General features: G+C 36.8%; 2 protein-coding genes across 2 annotated transcripts; both read left to right on the top strand.

The window, feature by feature from the left end:
* Nucleotides 1-223: 223 nt before the first annotated feature.
* On the top strand, nucleotides 224-1,873 carry LOC121260285 (transcription factor PHYTOCHROME INTERACTING FACTOR-LIKE 13-like). Its single transcript, XM_041162110.1, has 5 exons — nucleotides 224-919; nucleotides 1,028-1,294; nucleotides 1,421-1,486; nucleotides 1,598-1,663; nucleotides 1,775-1,873. Exons 1-5 carry the CDS (start codon nucleotides 224-226, stop codon nucleotides 1,871-1,873), a joined length of 1,194 nt encoding a protein of 397 aa, XP_041018044.1.
* Nucleotides 1,874-4,084: 2,211 nt separating this feature from the next.
* LOC121260284 lies at nucleotides 4,085-23,640 on the top strand. Its single transcript, XM_041162109.1, has 19 exons — nucleotides 4,085-4,491; nucleotides 8,704-9,434; nucleotides 10,307-10,574; nucleotides 10,687-12,040; nucleotides 12,900-13,120; nucleotides 13,216-13,879; nucleotides 13,975-14,056; nucleotides 14,190-14,237; nucleotides 14,843-15,043; nucleotides 16,986-17,155; nucleotides 17,195-17,652; nucleotides 17,814-17,973; nucleotides 18,073-18,134; nucleotides 18,795-18,889; nucleotides 19,524-19,637; nucleotides 20,562-20,627; nucleotides 20,844-20,941; nucleotides 21,397-21,812; nucleotides 22,188-23,640. The coding sequence occupies exons 1-19, from the start codon at nucleotides 4,185-4,187 to the stop codon at nucleotides 23,411-23,413; spliced, it is 6,741 nt and encodes a 2,246-aa protein (XP_041018043.1). The 5' UTR covers nucleotides 4,085-4,184; the 3' UTR covers nucleotides 23,414-23,640.
* The last annotated feature ends 617 nt before the right edge of the window (nucleotides 23,641-24,257 follow it).

The following is a 24,257-nucleotide window of genomic DNA, read 5'->3' as shown; positions in this document are numbered from 1 at the left end:
ACTGGGATCCCTGCCATGAACAATGATCATGAATTAAATTTATATTCACTCTGCAAATTCATGAAGTCAATCCTTACTGACATGTTCTATAGGGTTGAGTATAAATATGTCCAGTCTCCGCTTGTCTCTCAAAAACAGTTCATGAGCTTCTCTTAGCAGCAGCACTAAACAAACAGATCAAGAAGACTCCTTTCTGCACAGGTTCGCAAGGGTATTAGAAAAAATGGAGCCTCTTGGAGCCTTTCCTGATGGAGAATGGGACTCCTTTAGCAAGATGCTCTTCGCTGATGATCAAGAGCTTGATATCACACCACAATTTCTTGGTCATGAGTGCTCATTTCTGCTCGAGCATGATGAGGCCGGTTTGAACTCTCGAGCGCCATCAACTTCTTGCCCTGATTCTGAGGCAGCTAACATGAGAATGACCGGATCGGTTAACGACGGTTTACTTTATTCCTTGGATTGTCTCAACTCTAACTTGCACTTTATTTCTCAAGAAAGTAGTAGTACTAGTAGTAACAATAGTAACAGTAGTAGCAGCATCTTTATTGCCAGTACTCCAAGCCATGAGAACTACCACTTCAGTGATGCCAACCATATTCAAATATCAAATGATATATCCATGTTCACGAATATTTGTATGATGGATGATCGGAAAAATATTGCCTCTTTTTTCCCGGGGTTTCCTGATGTTTTAATGGGTGAGACGGTCTGTAACAATGAATTAGATACGAGCCTTAAAGGATCGGATGCATTAGAAGATGGCAAGCCAGCAGCTGCTTCTATTCCTACCAAGGAGGTGATACCCAAAAGGAAGTTTGATATGCCAGAATCTCAGACAAGAGCAGAAGGCAGAAATAACAACCAGTCATCTCATGAACAGAATTCAAAGAAGAAACCTCGGGTCTCATCAAGAGATGTAAGTACTTGTAAAAGAAATGAAGTGATCGTTCTCCGTATTCCACTAGTGGGGCTACTGGATTTCTTTTTAAATACATTGTTTAATTAATCTCGTTTCTAAATGAAGGTACGAAAGAGTAAGAAGAATGTAGAGTCAAAGAAGAACCGGAAGCTCCCAAATCATGGTACTTCTGATCATGAAGAAAAGAGCAATAATGCTGGACCTGATGGACAGAGCTCTACCAGTTACTGCTCAGAGGATGATAATGCTTCCCAGGAGATTAATGGAGGAGCCACTTCAGAATCCAAAGCGGCTTATGCATCTATCAGCTTGAGTGGGAAGTCGAGAGCCAGTAGAGGGTCGGCAACAGATCCACAAAGCCTCTACGCAAGGGTAATTAAAAAGACTTCTGCAGCCTCAGAAAACGTTTTCAGTACTGTAATCATGCATTTTCTGTCTTTGGAACAAAGTTTTTATATATTAATATAACTGATTCATCTGTACTATTAAATCTTGCAGAAAAGAAGGGAAAGGATAAATGAGCGATTGAAAATCTTACAGAATCTAGTCCCCAATGGAACGAAGGTGTGTTATAACATTATTCTTTCAAAACCGTACGTGCTTTTATATATGTCTTTTAATTAAGGTATAATATGAAACCCTAAATTAATTAGATCTTCATTGATGATCTAACAGGTTGATATTAGCACAATGCTTGAAGAGGCAGTCCATTATGTTAAGTTTTTGCAGCTCCAAATCAAGGTAATTTAGAACACTTTATAATACTTATTTTTCCACCAGAAAACGTGAATTTTCTTAAACAAAAGTATCAAAACCTAGTGACTAACCACTTCCTTATTGTCTAATTTGTAGCTTTTAAGCTCCGATGAGCTGTGGATGTATGCTCCCATCGCTTACAATGGAATGGATATTGGTCTGATCAACCAGAAGATTTCTCCACCTGATCTGTGACTTTTAAGGGGTTGATCAAGCTGTTGTGATATTCATTTCTTGCAAGTTTATCCCAAAAAAACTCCATCTTCGATCACGAGGAGAACCCTAGCTAGATCATTTTAAGCTGTTATATATATCATATATGCCTAGTCTCCACGGCAAGAAAATTGCTTATTTGTGACTCATTATTTTCTGTAAAAATAACTATTTTCTATTAAAATAAATCTATTTTCGTCATAAATAGTCATTCTCATTATAGATAATCGATCATAAATATTCGTTTTTCTTATAATTCTGTTTTTCTCATGTCTGCTTCTAAACACTTCTATAAATTGAAGCAGCTGGCCCGGCCCTCAGAATGGTCCTTTAATTTCAAGATACACTGGATTTTAATTGTGGTTCTCGTGAATTTGCACCAAATTCATATAATAATTAAACTCCGCACACAAATCCTAAATAAACAACTCAACAAAATATAAAACATATTTTATAAGATATGTAATTGATTGTTTGAAGAGAAACAAACATGGGATTCCTATATATAATTATATAATTAATATTAATTTGAAGAGAAAAATATTACTATTAATTAGGAGATAAAAATATTTCTGTTAAATTATCAAAATAATAATTCTTATCTACTATATATCTAAAGGCTTATAATATTCAATTGATCTGCTTCTTTCCATACATATATTAAAACCTTGTAGTTATACATGATGAAATGAATATTACATATATGCTAATATAAATTAAAAGTACTAATGAATAAAAACTATGAACTTTTCCACATGAATAATATTCTTATATCGTGCGTGCACGGTAAAATGTTCGGAAAACTAAGCCATGTCACTATGGTTTATGCATCTTAATTTCAAGCAATTACTGGTCTGTTGGATTCTCATGAGCCTAGCATTGCGTACACTTTTTTAAAAAGAGTGAGGTACATCATTAAAAAATTAATTTTTTATGTAAATATTATATTTATTTACTTTTTTTTTTAAATTAGTGTACGTACGATGGTACTTGCGCACTTCGTAATTGTAAATATCATTTTTCTTAATTAGCAGTCTAGGCCTAGTTGTTATCTTTGTCACAATATAATAGAAATATTGTTCATATTTATGTTCGGAGTAAAATTTTTTATGAAGATTTAAATATATGAGTAATATTAGATAAAATTATGTCATGTTGTGCAATAATGTGTTGTGCAAATGTCACGTACTAAATGGTTCTATCATTAAAAAATTAATATTTTCATATGAATCTCATATTTATTCATTTTGTTTTCAAAATGAGTGCACGGTGTCTACAGACTCAATATCATTTCTCTAGATATAAAAATGATCTAGTCTCAATTTTTTTGTTAAACAGTGAATTCAATGTAAAAAAAAATAAAAAATAATTTTGTATTTTTAACAAGACCACCTTTTTACGAAGCTTATGCTTGTGCAGCATTACTTTTACAAGTCTATTTACTCATTCACTCAAAAAAAAAAAAAAAAAGTCTATATACACGTATTTACTAATTCATGTTCACTGGTTGTGTTTGTAATGTCTCAAATCATGAATATTTGACTATATGACTGAACCCGAATTCAAATCCATTAAACTAAACGTGTAAAATCTTCAAACTCTAATATGATCCTTTTAAATAACGTGTCGTATCGTGTTATTCGTTTTGACCCGTTTAATAATTAATTATAAATAGATTAATACTACATTACTCATTTAAATCAATTTCATGTAAATGAGTTAAATAATCCACATAACTCATTTGACCTAATTAAAATAATGTTACATAAAAGTTAAAATCTATATTTATTAGTAATTACAATATCTAAAAAACACATTTTGACTATCCACTAATAAAAAATATCAATATTTTTAAAATTTTAACTTATAATAAAATCAATATTACAATCTCGATATTAATAAACATGAGTATAGATTTAAAATTATGATCTCAATAATAAAAACTAAACATGTTAAGAAATACTAATATTATAATTTAATAATAATAAAATTATAATTGTGAGTAAAAATCTAAACAAGAAATAACGAGTTGCAAATTGATCCGCTATTAACTTGTCTATAAATATGTCTTTAAATTCATTTTGATCTAAACTCGCTAACTTCGTATGTGTTGACTTCGCGGTCATTCGCAATTCAACTCCTACGGACTTTTACTTTAAAAAAAAAAAAAAAAAAAAAGACTATACAGACTTTTCCCGTAACGTAGCGGGCGTAATTTTACCGACACGGATTCTGCGCGGGATACCAATAGGCCAGAGCGAGACTTGTGGCCATACTATCTCTTTCTCTAGTCATGGCGTCGGCGGAGCAGCCTCCGAAGAAGCGGAGGCTATACGAGCCTCTAGAAGAACCCCCTCATCCACCACCTTCAGAACCACCGCCACCACAAAAATTAGACCAGGATCAGAGCTCCGTAGCTCCACCGCCGACACCACCGCCACTATCTCAGGATGAAATTCTTCTCAGACGGAGGAACAGAGACGAGATTCGAAGCGTTTACGATTGTTATAAGCGAATTAGGTTTTTTCTTTCTCAGAAAGACGATGCTTCCATGCCTGACATCGAACAGGCTTATCTATCGCTCCTTTCCGCTTCCAGAGGTTAGGGTTTTACCATCTCCCATCTCCTATTTATTTTATTTAATTTGGTTTCGAATATATTTTTCTTCAGATGCTATAGTGCCAAATTCACTACTGTAGCATCTTTGGGTTGAAGATATGTCGAAGGAGTATCAAATTTCAATTAATGCTCCGTTTGGCTGCTGACAACCAAAACAAAAACACTAAATGAAAGTAAAGATTAGATAGGAAGAAGCTTAATTGAGTGCTGCCTTTTATTTTTTCTCACGCTATAACTAGCATATAATGAGGTGGTCAACATATTATTTTGTTGTGATTTCCTTCCTTTTTCTTTTTTCTTTTCTTCATCCAAATTCCAAAGTAACAAAACTAAAGGGAGACTTTGATTCAATCTTGATAAATTATGTATGATGCTAGGGAGCTTTTTCTGTAGAAAGCTCTCATGATTAGGGTTGATCCCCAGGTAACCCCTTCCCCCTTTACATCCTAAATTATTCTGCTATTAATCTATCTCTATTTTTTTATGGGAAATGTATAATTGCATAAGTCTACATTGTGCTTTATATTTTTTTTTGACAAGTTAAAAATTTTTATTAAACACAATGTAATAGGCGAAGCCCAAGTACACAGGAAGTATACAAAAGAAACACCTAGTTACATTCTAATACTAGAAAAGTGAAGACAAGAACTCGTTTACAGCCCCTCCCTTGAGTACAATAGCAGAGAACCAGCTAAGCAGAGTGCTTATAAAAACTTCCAAAATTCATCTATATTGCGTTCCTTATCATTAAAGCACCTCTCTTTTCTTTCCAACCAAATACACCACATAATACACAGAGGCATCATTTTCCATGCGGCTGCCACTTGGGAACAAGTATGCATTTGAGAGTTGGTCCAGCTTGCTAGAAAATCGACCACTGCTTTTGGCATAACCCAGCTCAACCCAACCCTTCCAAACACTCCATTCCACAACACTTTAGCCATTTCACAATGAAGGAGTAGATGGTTCATTGATTCCGCTTCTTTTCTGCACATAAAGCACCAATCTAAAACAATCATTCTGCGCTTCCTCAAGTTATCTATAGTCTGAATATTCCCTATTGCTGTTGTCCATACAAAAAAAGCCACCCTTGTCGGAACATGAGCCTTCCAAATTCTCTTCCAAGGAAAGCAAATATGGTGCTGATTTAGTATCACCTTATAGTATAACCGAACTGTAAACTTTTTAGAGGCTGTTTGTCTCCAGCATAGTTGGTCCCTGCCCTGTCTTCTTATCTCCACTGAATACAACAATCTGAAAAAATCAGTAACCTCCTCTACTTCCCAATCCTGGGCAGATATGGAGAAATTTACATCCCAAAGCACCACTAAATTGGAAAAACCCATCAACTATGAAACTGAAGCTTGCTTATTAGTCGCCAATCTGAAGACAACTGGAGAGGCTCTAGACAATTCAGTATCCCCACACCAAACATCAGACCAGAATCTGATTTTTGAACCATTACCAACCGTAAAGTTAACTTGTTTCAAGAAACAACCCCAACCTTTCCTAATAAACTTCCATAGACTCACTCCATACGAACCCCTTCACTCCTAGGTGCACCAACCTCCCCAATCACTTCGATCGATCACCCCCCTCCACAATGCTTCTTCTTCCCCATGGTATCTCCATAGCCACTTCCCCAACAATGCCTTATTAAAACTACATAAACTATGAATACCCAAACCTCCATCAACAATCGAGCAACAAACTTTTTTCCAACTCACTAGGGAAACTTTTTTCCTCCTCTCCCATGCCTCCCTACAAAAATTCTCTATACAATTTTTCAATAAGATTGGCCACGCCAACTGGTAAAGTGAATAAAGAAAAGAAGTAGGTAGGGATATTAGAGAGAGTACTCTTTATAATAGTAATCCTACCCCCTTTAGATAAATATGTCCTTTTCCATGTTGCCAACTTCCTCTCTATTTTTTCGACTACCCCATCTCAATTGTGCTTTATCTACATTAAGAAAAGGGGACTAGACCCTCTTTAAATAATATTAAGGCTCTGTTTGGACGTTGAGCTGAGTTGAGATGTGTTGAATTCTTTATGAATAGTAGTGAGTTGAAATGGTGAAGTGAGTTTTGTGGAGTCCACATAAGATGAGTTTAGAGTTGTTTGGATGTTAAGATGAGTTTCGAGGTATTTATGGGAAGTTGAAAAAGGTTACGGGTCCTGCATGTAAAAAAGTGTTGTGTTGTGTTGAGTTGAGATGAGTTTAGTAATTTGAGAGTTGGGTGTTTGGATGTTAGACTTGGCTTAAAATTAGACCGAACTGAGATGATCATCTCAATCCAAGTATTTATTCTATTCAATAAAGATTCTTATAAAAAAAAAAATCATCTCGGTCCAAGTTCCAAATGAGGCCTAAGTTTTTTTTTTAGTTGGAAGGCCATGACTAGTTACAACAAATTAACAATATTTGGGGAAACAGCAGCATTTGCCTGTTTGGATTGCAATTACGAATTTCTAACCAACGTGACTTGTTAGATAACTTGCCTTGCTAGAAGAGCATCTAGGCACCTTTTAGTTTGATCATGTTGGCTTGCCCGTGCATTTTTTTCATCAGTAAATAAGATTTTATTGATTGTAGGAATAGGCAAAAGCCCAAGTACACGGGTCATATACAAGAGCAATGCCTAGGAGTGAGCCCTTGCATTTTTTATATAACTGATCAATTTATAAAAGCTGTTCAGTAATATAGCTTTTTCTAAACAAGAGAGAAAAATAAAGAAATTATTGGAAAAGAGGGAGGCAGTTCTACTCCAAAGAATTAAAAATGTACAATAAAGTATTTAAGAACTCCATAATGTTGATGGCGAACTGACTTCAGTAGACATCCATTGATACAATAAGCCTACTGAGAGGCAGTTTCTACTCCTTCAATATTATTTTATTTGGTTCACACTATGTTGTCCTCATTAGGCACATTAGCACCACAGCCTAGCATTTCTATGCTGCCCAAATGTCCACTGCGGGCGCTGAAAAATAGTACAACCACGTATCATAAAATACTTGTATGCACCTTTGAGGATAAAAGCACACAAACTATCTTTTTAATCCGAAACATAGTTTCAGAAATACTCGGGTTTGTTATTGCAAATGTAGAATACGATCATTGTGTTGGGTACGGATGGACAAGGAACAAAGAATGTGCGTAGAAGACCTTAGTATTCTTTTTTTATAGGTAAAAAACCTTAGTATTCTGAGTTCTAAAGAACCTCTAAATAATATTATAACTACTAATATTATTTAGTTCCGCCTTGATTTGAAGTTGTGTTGTTGCTGTCCCTACTAAATATTTTGACTTTTTTTGTGGACTTTTATATTCTTGCTTGCATCACGAGGTATCAAATGAGTCGCATGGTAATTGGTCCTTTGTTGCCTATTTAAGTCTTTAGCATTGATATGCTTATTTTACACAATCCATCATCCCATCGAGCTCTTACTATGGTTTTTTTTTTTTTTAAAAAAAATGTAATAAATTTTATTAAAAAGTGCAAAAGGTACAGTCAAGGTATACAGGATGTAAACAAGAGAGACATCTATTTGGAGGAGGAAACAATATGTGAAAATGATAAAAGTTAATGTCTAACTTATCAAAAAATGAAAGTTGATGTCTAAAGGACAATTAGCGAAAAAGAAATTTTTGTTCTCCTTTAATGTCCATTTACGGTCCTCAATTTTTTTCATTTCTTTCCCTCCAAAATAGGATATGAGGCAACTGAGGACCTTCTTACACATTGTTGTAATTTGTGAACTATCACTTAACCCTCTCCAAACACCAAAAAGGTCCACTATTATTCTGGACATTACCCAAGTCAAATCAACCTAACTGAAGAAGTCAATCAACAAAGCACCAATAATCTTGAAGGGATACTAGACCCAATACTCTTCCAAGTAGGTTGTTATAATGAGGAATAAGGACATTATAGAAGGGACATAAATAGTATATTTTTTGCCAAAATGGTTATTCCTCCAGTCAAAACAAACATAAGGAATCCATGTGCTCGCATTAGAAATTTAATATGCTGTGTACTTGCACCGTAAGTTTCACATATTTATATATCTGTAGCACCCCAGACCCCCTCCCGCCTACAACGAAAAAAAAAAAAAAAAAAAAAAGAAAGAGAAGAAAAAATTGACCATGAAAAAATTGACAGCTTTTCTGTTTACTGCTAGCTTTGCAGGTTGTGCAAGTGTACAACGGATAGTGGCTGATCTCATTCCTCGGTATGCATCACATTGTCCTACTGCTCTTGAAGCTGCAGCAAAAGTTGTTATCAACATGCATAACTGGAGTTTGGCAGTGATAAATAGAGGAGACGATGCCGATGAGGTTGCATTTCAGACTGCTAAAGCCTGTATTTTTGGTCTAGTTGACATCTGTTGCACTGCTTCTTCAGAGGCCCCAACATCATCTGTCATCCGAGGCATTTGCTCTGCAGTTTTTCAGAATGTGCTTACCTTCTTCACGTCCTCATTTGAGGAAAAGGATATCTTTCAGATTGTTGATAAAGAAAATTTGAAGATGCAAGATTCTGCTGACATCTTCGCTGAGCTAAAGCAAAAGCTTTCAGATGAAGATGCATCTTCTTTAGTTAAATTATCCAAGTTCCGTGCACTAAGCTTACTTCGAATTTTCTTTTGTTGTCCTAAAAACTTGCTTGCAGCCTCTTTTGAGCTCCTCAACTCCAGTGTGGTGGAGGGAGTCAATAAAGAGAGCGAGTATTTTCTTAGGCAGGTGACAAGCAAGCTTGTCCATGATGTGGCTCCTGTTTCGGATAAAACCAGTGACAGACCTGAATCACGTACAGGTTCTGTTGAAAGAGCCATGAAAGGCAGTGAGGAGCTAATATCGGATGGCAACCATTTTTCAGGAGATGCATCGCCTGTTCCAGAGAGTTGCTTATTGGCTTTGGTAATGCTCGTGTCTTGTTTAGGGTGAAAAATCTTGTTGGCTGGTAGATTAAAGTCTTCATTTTCATTTTCATTTTCATTACTTCCAGCTGGCCAACATTTGCTACCAAAACCTGTGGTTGTAACACATACAAATATGTAAATAAAGTTTCTGGTGGATTTTCTTTTCCTCGTAGAAGGAAAAAGAGGTTGAATATAAACTAATTGCTGCAGATAACGACAAATCATTGGCTATGAGTAGCACTTGAATCTGTGGTAGATGGTAAATCTTATGGGAAAAATGAATTTTGTGCACTAAACTAGGCATACTTGATCTTCAACATCTAATTTACCCGAAAGAGGAGTTATGTTGCTTGGACGAAGTTGTCAGCAGGGAATTTCTCAGGACTTTGGAATTCTTTTGTTATTTATGTTTCTTCCTTTGTGATAAAACGTCTCATTGTTTTCATAAGTCTGACTTGCATAAGTTTAAATGTACTTCTAGTGTATATTCTTTAACTAAAAGATCACGTGTATGAAAAAACTTGCATATAATCTTACTAGTTTTTTTGAAGAAAATAGCTCTTGTTGTTGTAATTGACAAAGCTATGATGTTGCCCCATATACACAATTTTTTATCATAAAAATAACTTTTCTTTTTCCTTTTTTTTTTCTTTTATATTTCTTGGGAAAAAACATATCAACCTTCTTTGATGCAAATCGGATCTTTCTACAGTTTTTATTATGAGAAAAGCACAGAATTCATTCAAATTCTGGTTGAAAATTAGACAGTTTAAATAATATGCTGAGTTTCTGTTAAATTTGTATTATGCATGTTCAGTTATATTCATGCTCTTCACTATTAATGTCTTTCGCTGGGCTTCATTTATGCAGGTTCTTGGAAAAGACCGATCATTGCAGAGATGGATTTTCTCAAAGTTCAAGAAATTAAATAACTCGTCATTTTCTACTACTGTTTCTGATATTTTGTCAGCTTTGGAAGGAATCATTCAATCGTTTAAAGAAATAATTTCTGTAGAAGGCAGACTGGTAGATAGTGATGAGGATGATCCTGATTCATCTAAGTATATTAATCAGAGATATTCGGTGCATAGGATCTCTAATCTACATGAACACTCCGATGATCCATCTGGAAAGAAAGGTAATATAGACGTCCATTATTGGTGATCGTTTGATATCTGATAAAGTCCTGATAGATATTCCAAAATTTTGTCCATTAATTTCTCATGAAACTGATCACCACTCAAATTCAGGTTCTGCTCATGATATTGGAGGCTCGAGGCCCATGGATTTCGAATCTTGTGAGAATAGTGACGTGTCGCGTGGCCGGTCTTCCGGGGAATTATTTTCACCCGCTAGAAGAACTCCATTAGACTTCAGGAGTAATTCATTTGAAGGTAGAAGTAATTATTTTCATGTTGAGAAGAATCAAGTTTCAAATATGGATTTCAGTATATCCACCATGAGATCTTCCTGTGGAGGCATAAATAATGCTTTGACTTCTCCTCAACATCACTTGGGAATGCCATGTAATTCCACAACTCAAATTGTTTGGCATTCTGATGGGGACCCTGCAGCCATGGATATTGTCTCTGCTTCTAAACAGCTCTGGGTGGGTTTTCCAGGACCGGATACATCTGAAGCTCATATAAGGTTTCAGTTTGAGAGGTTTGGTCCTATAGAGCAATTTATTTTTTTTCCAGTCAAAGGATTTGCCTTAGTGGAGTACAGAAACATCATTGATGCCATAAAGGCTCGTGAATATATGCGGCGACATTTCCCATGGCGTATCAAGTTCATCGATGTAGGATTGGGAACTAGGGGTGCAATGAATGGCGTTGCGGTTGGTTCAAGTGCTCATGTTTATGTTGGAAATGTTTCAAGCCAATGGGCCAAGGATGAGATTCTGCATGAATCAAGGAAAGTGCTTTATAAGGGTCCCTACACTGTTACTGAGCTTTTTAGTGAAGGTGCATTACTGATGGAGTTTGAATCTCCTGAAGAAGCTGCCTCTGTAATGGCCCATCTCAGACAGCAGCGCAAGGAACGAAGTAATTATCGGGCACCTCTGAATGTGGGGCCATCTAATGTTGCAGTGCCTCTTATAGATGGCGCAAGATCTGTGCCTACCCATGTTGATGCCAGAAACAATAACCTTGGAACCATATCTAGTAACAGTATTGGGTCACCTCACCCTCGAACCGTACCAGGGAGCCCTGCTGACAGCTGTAGGATGAGGATGCCTCACTTGTCATCCTTACTTTCATCATTACGTACAAAATATAATATCAATCAGAACTCAAGCTTCTTTGACAATTATATATCTGGAAACAGCCATACTGCTATGACGAGGGAAGAAGATAAAGTGCCATCAAATATGCTTTGGATTAGTCTTCCTAATATTAGCTCCCCATTCCTCACAGATGATGAGCTAATGGCCATTTGTAGTCTGGCTGTCAGCAATGTTGGGTCTGTAGTCAGGTTGACCCGAGCAAATATGCAGATGGGGTGTGGTTGGTTTGTTGAATGCAGCAGTGTCGATGCTGCAATCACAATTTTAAAGAATCTCCGTGGTTCTCCTGGATTGTTCTTTCAGATAGAATTCAGGTTTGAAGTCACTGTACACTAGATTTCATTCAAAAATTGTGCCCTTAATTCCTGCCATTGACAAAGCATTTGGATTGACATTGCATGCTTAACAGATGGATCTCTCCAGTTTATAGTGAAAAATAAAGGAAACAATATGAATTACCAACTCATGGCCAATGAATTCTAATCTTGTATTGGGAGAAAGTGTGGGTTCCAGACCCCCAACTATAACTTACCAACCAATAAACGTTTATGTGGAAGTAGATGTTCCCGTCCTCTGTATAGTCAGGCATTCTTATAAATTGTGACCTATTCTGTTGATAATATACAAGGTACTCGTGCTATCACAGATCATCATGGGCTGAAAAGTAGCGACATTAAATCTGAAACATTCTAAGGCAAGAAATAAGGAGGTCCAACAATTCTGGCCTCTTGACAATGGATATTAAAAAAAAAAAAAAAATCCTGGCTCTGTATGGCCATTGTGCCCTAGTTGAAATAACAACCCCCCCCCCCCCCCCAAAAAAAAAAAAAAAAAGACCAAATACCAAATAAGAATGGGATGGAGGATGTGGTCTTTTTACATGTTACTTTTTTTCTTAAAAAATGTAATTCTGTAAAGTTACATCTGGAATTAGTTCTTTCTTACTATTTATTGAGTTTTAAGTTGATAATGCACCGTTCTTATATTTCTTTTAATTATGTTTTTTCTTGAAACTTGATTTTACAAGCGGTGCATGGAATGTAAATCTTCTATGAGTTATTGTTTGAACTTCTAGAATTATGCTTATGTTTCTTGTCACATACTTCTGAGTTTAATTCTTGATGATAATACTTTTGTTAAGCTCTACTAATCTTTACTATCTCCTTTGAACAGTCAACCAGGAAAGCAGCATCCTGCACCTTTCTCAATGAAAAATGAAAGCAGCTCTATGGAGCATGTATCCCCCAGAATGAAACTCGATAATCATGCAAATACATTACATTGCGGGTATTCATTTCAGTCAAACTGGGCAGTTTCTGGAGAGATGCCTGAAGTTGGGGTGAGAAAAGTTGATGGTTATGATAGCAGTGCAGGGCTAGATCCTTCACAACGAGGTAACATATTGGTGATTAACGTTTAAACAAAAATAATTTTATCTCTTCTTTTCTCATATAACTGAATGATTTTTTGTGGAATGATTTTATTTTAGGTGGTCATGGTGTTTCTGGTTCTGCCGAACAAATGTGGATGTATAAGAAACCTGAAATTGAGCTACATTCTGCCCCAGTGAACATTCCTTGCATGCCCTTCGCAGCACAGGGACCACCTATTCCCTCACCACAGCAAATTCAGTCATCATCGTATATGCGACCGGTTTACCTGCCTCCAAACAGTTCCTGGGATGCACGGGGTTTAAATCATCAGATGCCTTTGAACCCTGTCTCGCCAGGTGTAATGACTAATAGTTTTCATGGTAATGCTGTTGCAGCTCCTTTTATACCTGCTTCTGTGACACCATTAGCACAGATACAAGGAGCTCCAATGCACCATTTTGACCAAATGTTTTCCTTGCCTGTTGCACCGCCACCTTTATCGTCCCTGCCGCCACCTCAGCCTGAAATGCCACCTCCATTGCCTCCATCTCCACCTCCTTTGCCTCAGTCAAAGCCACCTTCAGTCCCTCCTCCCCCCAGTTCTCCCCCTCCACCTCCTCCTATTGTAGAACCATCCAAGACAGAAAGTTCTGTACAGCATCCTGAATATCAGTGGCAAGGTACATTATGTAAAAGTGGGGTTCATTACTGCACAGTTTATGCACATAGACTGGACTCTGATATTTGCAAATATTCAAACGCTCTTTCGGAGCCTTCTGAGTAAGGACCACATTTCCCATTATCCACTTTGTTGATGATTTTGTTTGGACCAGACTATTTCTAATAGTAGTTTTTCTTGCTACTGCTTGGTGAAGATGGCCTGCTAAATTAGATATGACCAAACGCACGGATTTCCGGCATGTTAGATCAACATTTACGAGTGCCCCACCACATAAAGTGAGTCTCTGGATATTCTCAATCTTTGAAATTCTGTTGAGAGTAAATTGGCATGCACATGTCTTTTCCCTGTCTTTCAATTTCTTTTTCTAATTTCAGTTGTAAATATTTGTGGTTTTGACATGTGATGCAGAGGGAGGTATGTCAGCTGATCCCATCGTCTGCAGGTGACCGTAAAGGCGTAAGTTATCTGAATATTTATCTTGGTTCCGTTGTTCTTTAATGAAAGTAATTAAGCATTGAAGCCCGTGCCCCTCTGTATGGTGTACTTGTTGATTATATGAAGTCTATGAAGACTTAAATCTAATCAATGCTTTGGTAAAGTAATGTAGACTTTGTTTATCACCCAAAGATCAATTGAACGGCGACAATAAAAGCTTGCAGAAATGTGATGTTTAGATTCTGATAGGGCACCTGCGGTTTGGTGTAATGGTAAAGATCTCATGTCTTAAGCGCTAGTGTGGGGGGTTCTCGATTCTTAAAGTGTGACCACTTAATGCAGAAATGCTGTAGGTATGGCCATAATTGGGTCTCCCTGCCCCGGACCTCACTTTGGGAGGAGCTAATTGTAATTATGGAACTCCTAAATTTGTAAGGTGGTCCCAACTTTATTTTCATTCAGCTAGAAGGATAGATAGGTTATATTGAGTTCATTGCTCTCATACAACTCGCATGATAAGAACCCAGTTTCCTAATCTCATGTGCATGCAGTCAAGCATAATGGGAACCCAGTTTCTGTAATAAGCTGTAAGAAACTTTTTGGGTCCTAAAAATTGTGTTCTGCAGTTTCAGGATTTCATATCATACTTGAAGCAGAGGGACTGTGCAGGAGTAATCAAGATCCCAGCAGTGAATTCCATTTGGGCAAGGCTTTTGTTCATACTTCCCTACTCGCATGATGCATGTTCCATGCTCTCCATTGCACCTAAATCATCTGATTGCCTCATTGCTTTGGTTTTGCCCAAGGAAACAAACTTAGAATGGGCCTAATATTCACAGTTCGACTTGATGAAGCTTTAGAGCGGAGCTGTTCATCTCCAAAGAATGATATTTTCAACACATTCAGAATGGTGTTATGACTCACAACAGCTAGTCATTCTGCCATATTGAATTTGATACTAATTAGAGAAAAAACCATAGTGATGATGCTTTTATTCTGCTTAGCAATTTTGTCGTTCCTGCAATCAGGTCTAGCCCACCTGCACTTGGCAAAAGAAGAGAAGCTGCATCTCACTTTTTCATCAGAATGGAAATTAATGGATCAAAATTTTATATTTCCAAGGGGGGAATGTTGTGACAAATAGGTGCTTCCTACGGCATACTGATAGTTTTAATTTGGTGCTTGTGGAATACAGTTAGTCTCACTTAAATCACCTGCTGTGTTCTTAGAAAAGAAAAAATGTCCAGTTGTTGTTGTTTTTTGTATATGATTTTGTGGTGAAGCAATGCCCTCGTTTTTGTCCTTGATTGTCATTCTTTCATGATTCTTGAATTGTCATAACTACAGATGTCACACGGACTGGCCTCAATAGAAAAATGGAAACGAGTATGGGTCAGTTGTCCATTTTTCTATGGGAGGATGGATGCCCTCTGCCTTCTATTTCTTAACATATTCATCAGTAAATAGTTGTCTTGGCATTTGACAATTACAGAGCTCTTAAATTTGATGGCCACTTTAGTCACAAAAATAAGTTGGGTATAATTTTTAAAGTTGACAACTTACCTTTTGCTTCTCTGTTTTAACAAATACAATTTTTGAGATTTTTTTTCTTAGTGATGTAATTTTATGTCCTGTTGGAGATATTGCCTAGTTGTTTGGAGGTAATGAATTTCTCAAAAACATAGATTTTTGTAAATATTTAATACAAATACGTTTTTTCGGATCAAAAAATTTCAGCTCTCGTTATAATTTTCGTCTGAATATTTTTTATTGATTTTCGTAATTTACGAAAACCCAAAATAGAACTATTTTATATATACATGATAGATAAAACTCAACTTTCTCTCTTCAAACAATATTTTAGGTCCAAACGAGCCCGGGCCGATTGTTGAAAATTTGGAAAGGTAGTTAAAGCAAATTAGTAATTTAATTAGTAAGCTATTCACCATCATTTTATAATATAAAAGGTTTAATTCAAATTCAAATTGAATTGGTTGGAGTAAACCCTATTTTCAGTGGAGGGTCCTCCTCCCTCCCTCTTCTATCTAGTTTTTCTTTTATTTTTTTGGTTTTGTTTATTTTCTCGTTCACAATAAGGCAAAATGTAGATTTGTTATTCTTTTGAGCCATGCAACAACCATGCCTCCTACCGCAAGATTTTCAAGGTACCGTTTCTTTAGACGGATGAAGAATCTCGTCGATTGGGACCGAGCATGAGCCACACACGCGGCCCAAAGTGCACGCGTAACATCCACAAGTCATCATAAGGAGAGTTCTATCGCCGCCATTGAAAATGCGGATCTATGTCTTTTCAAGCTGTAATTCGTTATTTTCCTACATATCTTTTACTTTTTCTGTTATTTCAATTGTTTTAGAGGTTAAAAAAACACAATCTTTTAGATTTTTCTCCATAAAATATGTCATCTACTCTGTCTTAGACAAATCGTGTGGTTTTTTAATTTTTTCTTAGAACAGGTTGTGAAGTTTGTTAAATCTATCTTAAGATAGAGCGTTGTCACTCAAATAGTTTATTTGTAAAAAATTACAACAATAGATTAGACCACGTCAATCACAAAAAAATTTGCATATTGAGGAAGCTTAAAGGTAATAGTTGACTTGTATTCTATATATCACCTGTCAAAATTGTAATATCTCATTATGAATTAAAGAAGTTTATTCTAAATTTTTATAATATAATATTAAATGTTTAAAAATTATTTATTATAGTTTACTTATAAATTTGTTATTTAATATCAAATTATAAAATAGCGAGAGTGTGATGAGAAATTGGCATCCAGTGTATTTTTTCTCAACAAAATAGATAAATTATTTCGGCGACCACCCACAAACCCATCCGCTTTGCCGTACTCTGCAATCTGCACTTCAGGCTCCGACTTCCCCACATTTCAAGGCGCCCACGCACCCGCACCCCCCCCCCCCCCCCCCCCCTTTCCCTCCCTCCCTCTCTCTCTCTCTCTCTCTCTCCCTCCTGAAATCAATCGTGCAAACATGGCGAGTCGATACGGTAACAACAGGCATGAGGTAAACAAGGAGAGTTCCGCTAGAAAGCAAAATAAATTCGTGCCCAAAAACCGTAACTCAACTCCAAAAGAAGCGAACCCCAATTCCATTCCCACACTCTCTACTTCTCTCAGACAGTCGCTTTCCAAACAATCGGATGCCGCCACAACCAGCTCTGGTCCGCCTGCGTTGACAATGAGTAGGGTTCGAATGGGGGAGAACGGAGATTTTGTGTCTAGCACAACTCCTGGCGGCAATTTCGTAAATTACTTGCCCCAAGACGAGGCGGTGGCGGCTGGGCTCGGCGCTGAAGAAGGTGGATTGGATCCCGTGGAGTCTCAGAGAGTTGTGGATCTTTTGAACCGAGAGTTGTCGCGTTTGCTCAAGTTGAACGCCAGGAACTTCTGGACAGAAGGTATCCACGTTTAATATTCTGCATAATCTTCGCTCCACGCTCTCAAATAGATTTTGTTGTTCTACCTAGAAATATGTTTTTCTCTCAATTATCGGTGTGATCTCGTTCCTCATCTGGTTGGGCAAATCTCAAAGTTCTTTTTCTCTCCTCTCTATTCTCAGTGGCGATGGACACTTCCTTGCTCGAATTTCTTGATAGCTTCCTACAGTTTAGGAGCAGATGGTACGATTTCCCTCACCATGGAGCCAAGGGAATAGTTGCAGGGGTTATTGTTGGAGAGCTTGAGTTAAGCCGCCGCGTCTTTATGGTATTGTATCGCATGTAAGTTCCAATTTTAGGTGGTCTGTATTGGTATGTTATATCTTTTTTCACATTCTTCGTTCTTATCCTCAACTAATTAGGAATTTACTTTGGTTGCAGATCTTCTAATCGAGAACCTGGCGCTCGGGCCGCTGATAGTCTTAGTACGAAAGATTATGGAGGTGGTTCTCTCTCTTACACTGTAATTTGTGCGTGCACTTTTTACTGGTTGACAAAGGTACAATGTGGGTGAAAGAGGATTGGTATAGATTGCCTTCCAAACAATTGAATAAAACCTTATTAGGTGATTCCTACGCGGTATGCTTTGTGACACTTCTCTATAATATTTGTGAATGATGTGATTCGGTACATACTGCCAATTATTCCTACAGACACGAATGCCTGATTGCATACTCATAAACGATCTGCACCCAAATACAGATGAAAGTACAATCCTTTTTTGCCCTTTTGTATTGGTTGCTTATAATCCCATTTTTTGCTGTATTATGTAGATACTTTTATATGGATCAGTTGGTGTCTCAGTTTTTTTTTATGTCTATAAAACATTGTCCCTACATCCATGTTTTCTGTATCACTCCAAATAATGGCACAGTGCTTTAATGCTTATTAACAAAAGTATTGTTGATTTAATGAACTAATGCTATCAAAGGTTCAATGCTATATTTAAGTTTTTGGGCAAGTAATGCTATCACTAGTAATTAACATATTTTAAAGGTAAAAGTTTAGAATGTTTGGTCTGGGATTTTTTATTTGTTTTTTTTTTTTTTATCCCTTTAAATTAGTTTTCTGGAAAACTTTTGTTCACAAATTCTTCCTTGTAGTTATTTTGCAGGACAAGAAGTTGCTGGAGTTGCCTAAGTTGTTAGATATATGTGCCATATACGGTCATGAAAACAAAGATTTGACCAGAACACTGGTAAGTATTTGCCCTCAAAAGTAGTCTATCTGCTATGCATTTCCTATGGTGCTCTATGGCATCGTAATCTTTCTTACCCACTATTGCCTTACAGGTTTATAATGTTAGCATTTTTATTTATTTTTATAAGTACCAAAGTCTTTATTTCAGCTAAAAGTAGTGATAAAAATGATGAGTTATGACACTACAATTAGTGAGTTTTGTAAATGTTTTTTTTTTCTTTTGGGTTCTCACTGAGAAAAAAAATGCAGAAGCTCAGGAACCATGCCTGAACCTTGGTCTTATTAATATGGGTTACTTATATCTTGCTGCCTAAATCTTTCCACTGGTCTGATCAAAAGGGAAACCTTAATTGAGCTGGGATTTACTGCCCTGCAGATTTTGAGTTCAGTAGGGCTCAATTTGTTGGTAGTCAATGCAACACTTCAAGGGTTGAGAAGTTGCCACTTCTCATCTGGTTTTTCAATTGACGTATTCCAAGGGGAGGGGGTTTACACTGGGCGAGTGAGAGATGAGGGATATATCAAATGATGTGTGTTCTTGTGATATTTTGTCAAGGGAAGGATATCATCTAAGGCCTAGAAGTACTTGCTCCTCTCTCCTTTTCTCACTGTGGCATAATTATATTCGCCAGGTTGCAAATGTTTTCAAAGCCCAGCCTAGGATCCACTATAACTTAACTGCTGTAATATCACATTTCCTGAGCATTGTCCACACAATGGATCAACGCTGCAGCTCATCTTTACAGGTATTCTTTCCAAATATGTTAGCTTCTAAATTGAGTTTTCCAAACTTCATTTTTTTTGCTGAAAACTTGTGGATTATTTCCTGTGGGGTTCACTTGCAGTCTTGGTAGAATCCTGTATTGCTTTCTTTTTCAGTTCAATAGAAATTGCTTGTAGTAGATATACCAATTTTCTTTGCTTTGCCAGGACATTTTTTAGGGGATATTGGCGCAAATAGTTGAGGTCGACAGTAAGACTATTGAAGTAGTTGAGCATCAGCAGAACTTAGTCTTGTTGGGCTCCCTATTGACTTTTCTTTTTGACAGTGAAATAGAATTTGCTTGTATCAGATACATCATTTTTTTGCTTGCACCAGGACTTTCTTAGGGCATATTGACACGCAAATATTTGAGCTTGACAATAAGACTGTTAAAGTGTTTGAGCATCAGCTTGCCCAAGTTCTGATGCATGGCATTCTTTTGTACAGTTATCATTTAAGAACCATGTCAGAGGTTTGTAATTTTAAGTTTGTATTAGGGATAAATTTCTTACAAGCTCCATACCTTTTAGGCTGATAAGGGCTAAGAGCGAATATGCTCTCCATTTCAATTTATATATCTTTTAGGATTCATATAAATATTTATAAAGGATGCTCGCCAATAGCTGAATCATAGAGTACTTCATTCCCTTCTCGCTTTCTTAAGTTGTAACTAGTTATAAATGTATTATGAATCAGAAAGTGAGAATCTCGGTGTTCCATGGTCTTGCTTCATTCTTTTGCAGAACTAATATTTGTTAAACTACACTAGTTATGCTAATATATATGGTCATCTTTATTTGTCATGGTCTCTTTTTCTTGTGGGCATTTGTGCTATTCTTTAAGCTATGAGTCATTGCATATTTGCATAACTTGTTATGTAAAGTTTCTGAACCAACATTACATGTAGGCCCTACTTTCCACTGGAAGTCGTGAAGACCATGGATCCAGTCGACTTCATTCTGATTATTTAGAGGTGATTCTCTTCATTTTTATTTTTGAGGGAATATATATTTTGTTGTTAATGAAATAGTTTCCTCAAGGAGATGAAAAATACTATAATAGCTTCAAACCATTTATATTTAACTTATAGTTTGGTTCATGCTAGACAAGTTGGGTCAAATAAACTACCAGTCAAATTATTAATTGAAAATGGTACTCCAGCTACTCGATCATTATGGCTGCTTGGCAGGTTATGGACTTTATAAATGATTCAATTGTATCCATGGATGCTTTTGTAACTGCATACAAACCGGCAGCTGTATACTTCTCTTGCCCTGTTGAGTTAAGGTACCTTTTTTGCTACTGGGATTCGTAGTCGTCAATGGTTTATATTTGGTGTTGGTGTGAGTTTTCCCATTGCAAAGTTCTTCTGCCAACACATCTGCTGGTTATGTCACTGCACATGCTGATTTTTCCTAGGAATTTTCTATGGTGAAACCTTTTTAATATTGAACGTTCAGCCCTATATTTGGTTGATTATATTGTAGGGTTCTGCTTCGAATGATAGTGCCATTCACTATTGACCAAACAAAAAGAAAAAGGCAATATTGTTAGTATTTGTAATGTTGAAAAAAAAAATACTTTTCTCCCTTGCTAATTTCCCTCAGTGGTCTGTTGTCTTGTCATAGTTTTTACATTTTGGACCAGAGTGTGAAGAAAATTGTACTTATTTCAAAAGGAAAACAAACAAACAAAGAGAAAACTCTTTTTCCTTCTGACGTGAAGTTTCTCTGTGCATGCAGTTCTGGGAATGAGGAATTGCTCAATACCCTTGCAAGATTGCATGATTCATTGCTACCATCTCTACAACAGGGGTTGAGGATCATCCTTCAAGCAGAAGACGGAATGATATCTGATGTTGCTATAAGCTTGAAGATGTTGTCAATGAGAATAGTTAAGTTTGGATGGAATTTATTGGAAATTTGCCATCTAAGTAATGAAGTGTTTGATGATAGCTTCCCTGTTCCACCAGCCCCAAAGATGTTTCCAGCAAATGTAGAGGATCCCATCATTAGGGCAGATATTTTAGTTCAAACTTTTAGGGAGATCAATGGAGTTTCCCAACAATTTCAGGAGAATGAGAACAGGGAAACGTTCCTTCAAAGTGTTGAGAAGGTTTACAATGTAATGAGCAGACTTGAGAGTTTGCGGAACACTGGTTAGTTCTTTTATGCTTGAAAAAGTTATTTTGGTCAAAATATGATTTGGTCCTTAAATTGTATGTCAGATTCTAGTTTTGTCCCCGATATATCATTAGGTTTAATTTAGTTCTCAAGGTTTTAAAGGCTTTGTGGTGTTACTTTTACTGTACATTACTAAAAGGACAACAATTATTGATGTGGCAAGTGCTTTTTGTACACATTTCATATTGTTGTGATACTTGGACCACATGCAGCTCATAGATTGTTTTTTTAAAGAACTACAATACACCTTACTTCATCTTTCTTACTTCTGTGAGCATAATTTTTTTGGCCGTTGTCAATTTTGAGTGTAAACCTTGAAGCCATTTACATTGAATTTGACTTTGGTTCAGGATGGATATACATAGATGATGAACAGTTCCAATATCTATCCGGTATAATGATGCATCAACCCAAAGCAACTATTAAGGGACCAAACTATACAAAATCCCCTTTGGCAAGCAACAAAGTGCAGATGGATGAGGATGCTGCGATAATGGAGTCCAAAATCAGTCAGATAAAGGATCTCTTCCCCGACTTTGGTAAAGGGTTTCTTGCTGCCTGTCTTGAAGCCTATAACCAGAATCCAGAAGAGGTGATTCAGAGAATTCTGGAGGGAACTCTTCATGAAGACCTGCTGTCCTTTGACACTTCACTAGATACAATTCCAATGCCCAAGTCTGCTTTATCTGTGAGCTCAAATGATAAAGGAAAAGGGAAACTTGTGGAACCTGCATCACCAAAAGGGAAAACTGAATCTACAAATCCACCATCTACCACTTCAGTGTCTGTGATTAGGGAGCAACCACTTGAGGGCCCCTCATTTTCATCCTCATCCTCTCTTGGGAGATATGTAAGGAAGCCCCAAGGTGACTTGCCTGATTCCAATATCCTGGATATCCGAAATGAAAAGGATTCTGTGATTTCTGGCGCTATAATTTCACAGTATGAGTATGAAGATGAGTACGATGACTCTTTTGATGATTTGGGGTTGAGTGTTGGGGAAACAGGAATGGAGGAAACTGAGATGATGGGTGATAAAATGAGCTCGAATCTGGGGAAATCTTGGGGGACAGAGTCTGGAAGCTCGGTTCAAAATCCTTCTGGTTCAAAATGGGGCTCCAGAAAGAAGCCCCAATTCTATGTCAGGGATGGGAAGAACTACAGTTATAAAGTTGCAGGTTCGGTTGCAGTTGCAAATAGTGGTGAAGCAGCATTAGTGTCTCAGGCTCAAGAAGAATTAATTTATGGCCTTGGACGTGGTGGCAACCTTCCTCTTGGTGCGGTGAAGAAGCTGATAGAGTCATCTGAGGAACAAGATGAACAGTTTGATGTTTCTCAGTCAGAAGGCAGAGGAAATGTTGGGAACCCGAGGGGCAGGGGAAGAAGGGGAGGGGGAAGGCCAAGAGAGTCAAATGAGGAACAAAATAAGCAGTCTGATGCTTCTGAGGTGGAAGCGAGGGGGAATTTGGGTAATCACAGAGGCAGGGGAAGGAGGGGAGGAGGAGGAGGAAGAAGCAATAATTACAGGAAGGACCGTGCCATGAATAAGCACTTTTCTGGAGTTACTGGCTTTTAGGTTCATATAGGTTCTATAGATTTACATTATACACACTTTTTCTCTAAATGATCAAAGAGCTTTATTTTTGTTTCAGAGCTGCAACTGTACAGTGGTTCGGTTCGTTTTAAAGTTGCCATAGTTGCAGCCAGCCAGGCAGGGTCTAACCATTTGGATCGATATTATAATATATGCTCGTTGAGGTTATCTTTTGAGATTCATTTGAAATAGAATTGTGAGTTGTATTATACTGTTTTTCTTCCTTGCAATACAAATTTCTCGGGGTTAAGTAATCATTCGTGTGATTCATGGGGACAAGTAATTGCTCTTTCATTTGGGATACAAAAAACAAAAAACAAACACACACACACACCCTTCCACGGAGTCTTTGACCATATGGATGATATATTCAACCACTTTGTATTTTGTTGTTTTAAGGCTTCGTTTGTTTTTAGAAAATATCTCATCTTATTTTATCATTACAACTTTCTCAAATCTTTACATAAAATAAAATAAACAATTTAATTTTTTCAAATCTTAAAATAAAAATAATATTAAAAAATATATTCTAATAATATTTTATTTAATTTTTTAATTTTAATTTTAATTCATCTCATCTATAAAAATAAATAAGTCCTAAATTTTCAGGAAGAGACTTTGTGGGAAATAATTAATTGTGGGTTTCAAACTCAAAGTCGATTACAAAAACGTATACATTTTCCCTGTCTTTTTCCACGCGGTTGTCTGACTTCCCCTGAACCTAGCGGAGATCTTTGTGGATTAGCACCTTTTACTTCCACGTGTCCCTCTCAATTTCCACGTGCTATATCTTCAATAAACAACATCATTTTTTTGTGTGGAGCAA

The sequence above is a fragment of the Juglans microcarpa x Juglans regia genome, chromosome 4D (assembly GCF_004785595.1).
Source record: "Juglans microcarpa x Juglans regia isolate MS1-56 chromosome 4D, Jm3101_v1.0, whole genome shotgun sequence".
Lineage (NCBI taxonomy): Eukaryota > Viridiplantae > Streptophyta > Magnoliopsida > Fagales > Juglandaceae > Juglans > Juglans microcarpa x Juglans regia.
Note: the sequence above shows the minus strand (reverse complement) of the source record. Positions and strands in the feature narration are given on the sequence as shown.